The 10397-nt window shown below is 36.6% G+C and overlaps 1 protein-coding gene across 1 annotated transcript in view; it reads right to left on the bottom strand.

The window, feature by feature from the left end:
• Positions 1-586: 586 nt before the first annotated feature.
• prss16 (serine protease 16) overlaps positions 587-10397 on the bottom strand; it is a 34577-nt gene continuing 24766 nt past the window's right edge. Inside the window, exons 6-9 of the mRNA XM_059331677.1 lie at positions 9448-9649; positions 7235-7325; positions 5432-5634; positions 587-1700 (exon numbers count right to left, since the gene is read on the bottom strand). Coding sequence (XP_059187660.1) covers positions 1591-1700; positions 5432-5634; positions 7235-7325; positions 9448-9649 — 606 coding nt within the window. The 3' untranslated portion in view covers positions 587-1590. The remainder of the gene's footprint in view (positions 1701-5431; positions 5635-7234; positions 7326-9447; positions 9650-10397) is intronic.

The following is a 10397-nucleotide window of genomic DNA, read 5'->3' as shown; positions in this document are numbered from 1 at the left end:
TTTGGTTTATGTACTGTATGTGATTGTATGTCTATTTCAGGGATGGCCAACTTAAATGCTGGAGGAGGCCACAATTTTTCATCAACACTACCACAGGGCCACATATAGGAGCGTGTACTTAACCAGATATGATGAAACTGCAATTTTAAATATGTTTACAGTGCAGTAACTTAACATATTTTATGCTCAAATGCATGCATAACAGTATAAATAGGAATACAAAAGGTTTGAAGCAAATAAAAAATAACCACTTACTGTGATTTCTTTTTTTTTCAGTGCAAGAACAGCAGACCAACATTAATTGCAAGAAGTCATTTTGTGCATTTTTACACTGTACTTTGAAGATTTCATGCTCAAATGCATGTAGTTGTACTGAGGGCCACTTCAAGTGAGGGTGCGGGCCATATGCAGCCCCCGGGCCTCCAGTTGCCCATCCCTGGTCTATTTGGAAGTTGGAGTCTGCAATAAAGTTTTGATTGATTGATTGATGGATTGTTTGTTTGAATACTGTGCAGCAAAGGCCTTTAAATCGCATAGTTATCGAAAGCAAATAGTATGCTGGGATATTTTCACACTTACAACACTTACATGTTTTTTTTGACACACAAAAAAAATCTCCTTGCAAAATGAGAAATTATTGCATATAGTGAAGTATTTCTGGATGTTGGTCTTCAAGTAAATACTTCAGATAACCAATGTGAGTCCACTGACATTCATTTGAAGTTAAACTTTTCCTCAAGAGTTAACTCGGCTACCTAGGACTATATTAAACCATGTCTGAGAAGGCAAACTGCTTTAAGTAAGTAGGTATACCCTGCAAGAAATGCATTATATTCCCTTCTGCGATGCCAAGTCAGAATGAAACATAAAACACAGCTTCTACACTCATAAAAAGTATAATTTATTCATCAGCTCAAAATGGTTTCGCACATTGAAAATACCTGAACTTTCAACATGGTCTCACAGAAATCCGTGAAATAGCCACGGAATCGCTCAAATTTCCGTGAAACTGACACGGATTTCGCTACAATGCAAGTTAATGACAGTCATATCCCGTGGTTATTCCAACATACAAAGTGATTATGTACATTCACTGAGTGAATATTTAGAAAATAAAACATATATTTCTCGCTAGAAATGTGATCAAAATCCATTTTTATGCAGAAACAAAGTCAAAATATTAATTTTTTCACTATAAATGAGAGAAATGTCCGCCATGTTTTTTGTTCTGATCGCCGGAACCTTGAAAGTCACGTGACTTGGAACAAACCAATAGGAAAAAATATCAATGGGATGGCCACGGGATATGACTGTCTTTAACTTGCATTGTAGCAAAATCCGTGTCAGTTTCACGGAAATTTGAGCGATTCCGTGGCTATTCCACAGATTTTGAGTTAAGCGAAATCCGTGGCTATTTCACGGATTTCTGTGAGACCAGGTTGTGAACTTTGTACCTTCTAATGCTTGTGTAAAGTGCCGTTTCAAGCAATCAAATGCATGGCAGTAAAGTAAGCAGTCTCACTCCAATGTCAATGATCAGGACAAAGGAGTAATTAGATTGCTCTGCAAAGCTGCTGATTGGTCTGTCAGTCATGGCTTCAACCACTTCTGGAGGAGTAAGAAGATGTGGTCACGGGCCAGAGCCAGCTGGGGGAGATCCTCACTCCTGGCAGGGTACATGTTGGCACAGTGGGCTGTTCCTGGATCAGAGAAAAAACATATAGTTTTAAAGGACATGGCAGTGAAAAACAGTAAAACAGAGTGTTACAAGAACAATTATCCACCTAATAAAGTCAGAGTTAAACAAGTGAGTCATTGTTCTACTCTGAATTTGCTGCTTGGCTTCTGCAGTGTTAAGCAATCACAAAAATAATTCAGTCTCCACTTCACATGTGTGACTCATCAGAATTTAGACCTGGAAATACACTAATTAAAAATGTCCCTCAAAAGACTTAATAATAAACTGTGTGAAAGGTGAGGTCTGCCTGTAAGTCACCTGCTGTAACTGCTACACAGACACAAGAACAGACAAATCTGGATTTATTGAAATTAGATGGATTCTAGGTATGATATATCTGGTGATTTTTGTACATAGTCCTTTGCTGCACAGTATTGAACAATCCTACCTGCATATAGGCCAACTCTCGACAAATACATTCATATTGAAACATAATCTTACTTAACAATATTTGGCAATTTCAGTAGCTTTCAAAACAAAAATTATCACTAAGTTCATCGACATCATGACTGCACACATTTCACTGCAGCGTTTGTTCTGTAACTCAACAAAAATCATGTTTTGACAGGCAGCAATGAAACAAAGACGAAACTTTTCAACAGAATTTGTCCAGAAATGGCTTCAGTTCATGTGTTTGCACTTGATACGTGTTACACAAACGTGCACGCATCTGGTCTTGTGCACCACAAGTTAAGTCTTGTTAGATGATATCTTCAAATTACAGACAAACTCTGTAGATGTATCACTGAACCAACTGGGAGTTGCACCTTTATCGAAAACATTAATTTTAAACTGGTTAACTGATGTTTTTGGGTTATAAGGAAGGACATTAATTTACTTATTATTTTTAATTATCAAAAAAAAATAGCTTTGTAATGGAGCTCAAAATGGAAATTGAGATTTTTGGAAAAATTGTTTCTTTTTATTTTTTATTTTTAACGACTCTTCACTTCTTTTTTTTCCAGATGTGTATTTGCTACATCACTGTCAATTGTAATGGGACAGAGCATTTTCATTGTATTGTCTGTATTACGTAATAAGTAATTGGATATTTGTTTTCTGTGGCCACAGTGTGTTGTTTGTTGTTTTTGTCTATGTTGGAAAATGCAATAAAAAATATATATATATTAAAAAAAAAAAAAAAACATTAATTTTGACTCTATATCAACCTTTGGGTCTGAAGAGTAAAGTCAGTGCAAAGTGACTTAAACCTGCATTCTTTCTAATGGCCAGTAGGGGCGACCCCTTTGATGATTTTTTTAAAAGAACAGTTTTTATTTCACTCATTTCATAGGTAATTATTAATGATATTGTTCCTCTGGGAGTGAGACATGAGCACCACGTATACGTTCTATATTGTGCAATCCACACTGACTCCCTCTTCTGTTGTGTTAAGTGAATTGGAATCTGCATAGACCAAGGTTATAATAGTTTTGTTTTTTTCATTAGTTTTAGTTTTATTTCGTTGTCATTTTTTGTTTTCAATTCAATTAGTTTTAATGAGTTTTTAGAGTGAGTTTGTTAGTTTTAATGAGTTTTTAGAGTGTGTTTGTTAGTTTTAATTATTTCTTAGAGTGTGTTTGTTAGTTTTAATTAGTTTTTATTTTTGGGAAATGTTTTATTTTAGATTTTTTTTGTAATAGAGTATTTGTTGGGTGTGAGATTCAATAAGGTCACAATAAATGTTGCCTTTAATTTCTTTTGCCTTATCCATCTTAGCCCCAAATAAAGGTTTTTTTTGGTATGTTTTTTCATACATATGAAAAAAGTTGACAAGGACGAAAACTAAGGACATTTTCACTATAATTTTAGTTAGTTTTAGTTAGTTTTTTAAACCACAAAATACAGTTTCAGTTAGTTATCATTTTTTTTTAAAACTCTCGTTTTTATTTAAAACTCTCGTTTTTATTTTTATTTCAGTTAACGAAAACCTTTTTTAAATTCTAGTTTTTGTTATTACGTTAGTTTTCGTTAACTATAATAACCTTGGAATAGACAACTGTTTAAATCACACAAATATCCCGCTGTACATATTTTGAAATAACTGTATGTTAATTGATATGTCAAGGCTCCCGGTCTGTCTGTGAGATTCACGTCAGCTTCATGGGATGAAATCAAGTTTGTCTAGATTGATTGATTGATTTTATATCCCCACCCACTGTAGCGAGTGAGGGGAATCTGCATGAAACAGCAACACAAAGACTGGGAGCACTGGGAACATTTGTGTGATTTAAACAGCTGACTGAGCAGAAAATGCTTCACTCGATGCCACATAAATAGACTTGATGCGAAAAAAAATGCTTGGGGGCTCCGTGAAATGCACATCTCATGCAATCAATGTGGATTGACACATTTAATAGAATGGAATCCAATTTAATCCGTGAGATGCATTTGCATTTGCTCCGGTAAGTACATCATGTTTTAAGCTTGTTAACACATAATTGACACAAATGCTACCTTTATTCAAACAGTCTAGTTTTGTTCTGGATATGCAACTTGATTTTGATCATCAAATCACCAAATACATACTGAAACTGGTGAATTTATCTTTTAAGTTGGTAAAAACAAGCTTACACGCTACCTATCAATGTTGGCTGGATAACAATGACATATGGCAAAGTTGCTAAATAATGGAGTGAGCCTCAAGTTGTATCATTTTTATGCAGACGACACCATTATTTATTGCTGCTCATCCTCACTCACTTAGGCTTTTGAGTTTTTACAAGCTGCTTTTAATGTTATTCAGTCTCATTTATATAATCTTAAAGTGGTTTTAAACACAAACAAAACCAAGTTAATGGTTTTCTCTTGTTCAACGGTGTCACCACTAAACACTCCAAATAATGTTACATCAAAAGAAAAACCTATACACTGCAAAAAAGCCAACTTCTATTTTTTGGCCTAAAACAGTGATTTAAGTTGGTAAAACTTAAATCACAAAATATAAATTATTGACATTTAGGGCAAATATAAATTATTGACATTTAGGTCAATAATGTAAGTTAGCACAACAAAGGAAGCCAGTTGTCTGCTCAAAAACAAGTTGGTGAGTTGTTGTTACTTATATCTTTAAGTTGGGGTTCACAACAAAGGGGCAATATTTCTGCTAACTCTTATGTCTTTGTTGTGTAATGCGGGAAAGCCAACAAAAATCTGAATTCAGAGTTGAGCAAACTCAAAAACAAAACTTAAAATATTTAGTTTAATTGTCCTACTTAAAATTTTATCGAAGTTTGTTGCCTTGAAATTTTAAATTCACCCAACTTTTCTTTTTTTGCAGTGTAGAACTGGTTTTAAATTACAAGTACTTCGGTTTTATTCTTGATCAGGAGCTTTCATTTAGGTAGAGACAGCGTGAGACCATTGATCTGTGCTTGTGTTTTTAAATTTTAAATTGTTGTTTGTTACAATTCCCGTACTTTGGCACCTTGAAAACTGTATGTTTTAACGTCTACTGTCACCTCCCTGTAATTTTTTTTTTTTTTAAATAATGTATGCTGCTGACCTCTTGGCCAGGTCACCCTTGTGAAAGAGATCCTGATCTCAATGGGTATTTATCTGGTTAAATAAAGGTTATAATAAAGTTTCTTTAAATCAGACTGAATCCTATGACACATTTTAAGATCTTTTTACTAGAAGTCACACAGTGTTTGTACTTCAGTTGGATTTCCCATCAGGCATATTGTGTCTCACCTTTGATGAATACAGCAGGGAGGTCAGGTGTGATATCTTGGGTGACTCCCAAGGCGTGCCATGGGTCAATGGAGCCGTTGGGAAGAACAATTCTGGTGGAGCGAATGTCATAGCCGCCGTAATATTCGTTGGTCTGGGCCACGGCCTCCGCCAGCTGCTCAGCACTGACGTTGTAGAAGTCTGCACACTGTTTCACATGATACCTAGAGGAGATAACACAGATTAACAATGCAACATTTAAAGAACCTGGGAGGAAAAACATGCTGTGAAAACATGATCATGAGTTTATTAGGCAGGGAGACAATGGGCCTCATTCACGAACCGTTCTTAAGAACATATTTGTTCTTAAGTCTTACTTACGAAGATTTTACGAAGATTGTGGCATTCATGAATTTTTTCTTATCCAGGATTTTTCTTAGGTAAGAACAAATCCTACGAACACTCAGGAGTACTCTTAAGCACATTTCAGTGCTGACATGTTGGCATGGTTGTATTTATTTATTCATTTCATTTTTTTTCATTTTAATTAAATTAAATGTGTCAACGCTTTAACATGAATCAATTAAATTGGAAATTATGCCGTCAATTAGCGATACCACACATTCAAGGACAGTTTGATTTCACAGAAGTGTGATTGACTCGGAGTTACTGTATATTATGTTGTTTAGGTGTTCCCTTTATTTTTTTGAGCAGCGTATATAGAGTCATGGAAAAAATTATTAGAACATTGTTTTCTTCAATTTCTTATTAATTTTAATGCATCCCCTGCACGCGTAACTGCCTCCCAGGACTCCTTTTTGTTTGTGTTGATGCAACCTGCACTAAGGCTGCAAAATATAATTTTCTTCCTCCGAGTGATCTCCTGCAGCAGAACTTGTAGTTCTGAACTGCTAAAGTTTTTTTTTCTTTTTACCTGTGCTCCAACGTAGTTACGCTTTGCTTTAGGCATTCTGTTGCTGTTTCCTCTGTGTGGCGTCTACACACGGCCCTGCACTCCTTTTTATGGGCATTAATGGGCGGTTACCTATGTTAATGCTATGTTAATTAGACTCACCTGGCATGCCCGCTCAATTTAGGAGGAGATGGCATTCATCAATTTAAGAACACGGCTGCGAACAATTCACCTATGGCTAAGCCACACCCCCAAACGCGATGAGCCAATCACAGTGCGCATAGCTAACTCAATACACTCGGACATTCTCTGCTTCCACATCCATTGAAATGCATTGGAGTTAGTCCGTTTTCAGTAGTTTTTTATGTGTTTTTTCTTGAGATTTTAAGTTTAAAATGGTCAAACGGTGTGCATGGGGTACATGCAACTCTGACACAACATCTCCTCATTAATGACTGGAGACAAATCCAGCGACTCCGTCTTAACGAGCGCTAACGAGGTCGTTAGCAGCAGTTACTTCGCGATCTCTGTTTGTGTACAACAAGCACCGGAATGAGCGGTGTCAGTGGGGTGAAAAGACGGGTGAAAACCTCTAACTTGTTAATGAAGGCCCTTTTGGTGACTTCAAGATGATATTTCATCTTTCTGTCTCCAAAAATGATTAATTGCCTCCTGTGAAATTTCTCCGACTATCACAGCTGCCATAGCGCCCGTCACCGAATGTTGACAATTTGTCCGAGTGAGTGGAGGGGGCGGGGCTTAGCCATAGGTGAATTCAGCGGCTTAAGAACACGTTGATGAATCTGATGTAGGGTCTTCTTAGAAATCTTCTTAAGAAGGACTTAAGAAAGAATCTAAGAAGATTCTTAAGAAGATATTGGTGAATGAAGCCCTGTGTTTGGTGTACTCACACAAGGGGGAAGCCAGTGAATGGTTGGTTCGGGGAATCTGTGCTCTGGTAGAATCCAAATTCAGTGCAGGTCTGGTAGACCCACTGCCTCCCTACAACACACACACACACACACACACACACACACACACAATGTATGGCCAACATATTCAGTTGATTCATATAAACAAAAGGTGCTGAAAACACAGAAAAGGTAAAGCTAACAATTATTTTCAAATGGCTTCACACATAAAAAGTTATATTTTCTGTTATTCAGTTAAGAGTGCAACTGAAACCAACAAGACAAGACGGGGAGGGGGCGGTGGTTTTATGCGGACACATCCCAGTGGCTTTTTAAGAGACCACTTCCTGTTTCAGTGATCCCCCTCCAGCCCTCCCACTCATGAAACCAAAGCCGGGAGCTGGAACCACAGCACAGGGCAAGGCTACTACATGGAACATAGATCACACATGTTTGGTTGAACATATAAAGTTGTTATTCAGTACTGAGCACCTAAAAAGGGGCAACATAATAAAAAAAAGAAAGAAAAATTGCATACCTAATCCAAGAATAGTCTACTCTCTTCAGAAAGTTTTTCAAAATAAACACATTTTGGTTGTTTTAAAAGATGCAATGTGTGAGATATGTTGTTAAAAAACGAACTAACATTATCAACAGAATAAGTGTTACGTATTACGTGTGTTACGTCAAACATTACACACATTGTACTGCAGAGATTTCTACTGAACCAGCTAGCCCATCCTGATTTAAAATCCCAAAGCAGTCGCTTCCAGGTCGAAAAAGGAAAGCCAATGAGAAATGCTTACTAAAGGCCAGCAGGGGGCGACTCCACTGGTTGCAGAAGAAGTCTGATTGTATATCAGTCTATGAGAAAATTACCATACTTCTCATTTTTCTAATGAGAAGTATGGTAATGAAGGTCTCAATCGCTAGTTTCAAGTCTTCTTCAATACATCATTATCTTCATTTAGTAAATGATGGTCACATTTAGAGTAAAATAGATGATAAAATAGGGTATGCTTTAAGGCTTGGCTATCGTGTGATTGACAGGGCGCAATAAAAATACACTTTTTCCCCTCTTAGATATTTTCCACAGTGTGTTTTCAGTTTATTTAAAGTTAATGGCAACATTTTGATTGGCCAAAAATGTCTTTATAAGTGTTTGGTTTTACTAAAACTAAGCTAGCGTTAGCTGATAACCCCGCTTCACTCTCTTGTCCAAATATGGTCACTTCTGGTTCAAAAAACCAAGATGGCTTCACAAATGAACACCACTTTTATGATTCTTGAAGCATAACTGAAATTGCCAGAGGTGAAAAGCTAACATTCGACTATAAAAAAAACTTCACCATGTTCACATGACTATACCATCATCTCCACTAAACTGATGCTGACGTTTAATGTCTACTGTAGTCTTATTTGCCTAATTATCTTTTAAAAGACACATCAGAGCTTCAGAATTAACAAGGGGGTTATTAACTGACATATTTGATCTCAAACAAAACGTGAAAAGCGTGTAGTTAGCACAAGTAAAACTAAAATAACCTGTTGACTTAGAGACAAGTGAACCAGCAGTGCTAAAATGCTTAATGCTGAAAACGTATTCCCGTGTTCTAGGACTAATTCCTACAGCACTCTATTAGTTTGAAACGTGTGGCCAGGTATTGCACATTTTACCTTGAAAGCCTGATAAAAAACATTTTTTTGTCAACTGTACTGCTTTTAATTCAAAATTACCCCTAAAAGAGGAAAACATTAAATTGGGATTTGTAGATAATCCCAGGACTTATTTTAGTAGGTACATGATGCAATTATATTTTTGATGTACCCATTGGACTTTTCCTTAAAAAAAAAAGCCTATTTGAAGCATCCAGAAATGGGTTTGCTACATTATGACTGTAACCACATCCCATAGTCATCACATAACCTGTCTCGTTGTTGTTATATTCTGGTCTCCTGAGGTTACTGAAGATTTGGTGTTTCTACCTTCACTACGACTCTTGTGTTACTTTTAGACAACAGTGGAAATTTTCTATGCTATTCTCCGTCATAACAAGAAGAACACACCTCCTCTGACCTTACCAACAAAATGGGCCCAAAACTACAAAGTATAAAAAAACAACACGGAGTCATTCAGGTGACATTTTAAAATAGAAGTCACCATAATAACAACGTCTGCACATATAAAAACACCACTTCCTGTCCATACCCACCTCCCCCTGCAGCCGGACCGTCCCAAGATGCATTAGTCATCTCTTTAACATAGCTATTGAAGCTGGCATCCAGGCATTTAATAGAGAAGGTGTCCATCATGAGGCGGGCCACAGCAGCATAGCGGGCGTACGGGTCGCCCAGTGAGGTGTCACTCATCACTCCACACAGCACCTTGATGGTGATGTTGGTGCCCAGCGCGCCCTAAATTGCCAGAAGACAGAAAGAGTGTGAAAAACAGCAAAGTAATTGAGAGTATCACCTCCTTAACCCATTGAAGCCTGGAAAGCGTATACGTCGTTTTGTAGTATTTGTATAAGCTCTCAAATACCTTTTTGAATTTCATTTCTATCTGCTACAGAGGCTGAAAAATCTATTATTTAGTAGAAGAGTTGACACTTTTTTTCCAGAATTTTTCCAGAATTTCCAGAAAATTAGAGGCTTATTTTAAAAGCGATTTTAAAAGCGATTTTTCAGGCCTCAGTGGGTAAATGTATTGTTTATTGTTTATTGTTTATTGTTAAAAAGATCCCCATTAGCTGTCACCAAAAGTGGGAGGAGCTAGTCTTCCTGGGGTCCACAAGACAAAACAAAAATCACTTAACAATTAAACATTGTAGACATTATATACGTCATCAGAAATCATTCCGAATAAGTTATTACATTCATATCTATTACATTAATTCTCACTTTCATACAGTAAATATGTTCATTCACTACTCACACATTTAAATAGTGCATTCTCAAGTAATAATTAAAAGATACTTTACTATTCAGTTCATGTATCAGCAATTTAATTCAACATTTTTACGATTATGTTGGTGAAAGTATTCTGCAGGCCTTTATTGTGAAAGGACACATGAACCTGTGAACCACACTTGCACATCCTCAAGTTACAGCGTCAGAGAAGTGTTAATTTGTTGTCCTGGCTGCTTCTTCGCAATAGAATAGT

Source organism: Centropristis striata, chromosome 4, assembly GCF_030273125.1.
Source record: "Centropristis striata isolate RG_2023a ecotype Rhode Island chromosome 4, C.striata_1.0, whole genome shotgun sequence".
Lineage (NCBI taxonomy): Eukaryota > Metazoa > Chordata > Actinopteri > Perciformes > Serranidae > Centropristis > Centropristis striata.
This window is presented reverse-complemented; position numbering and strand designations above follow the sequence as displayed.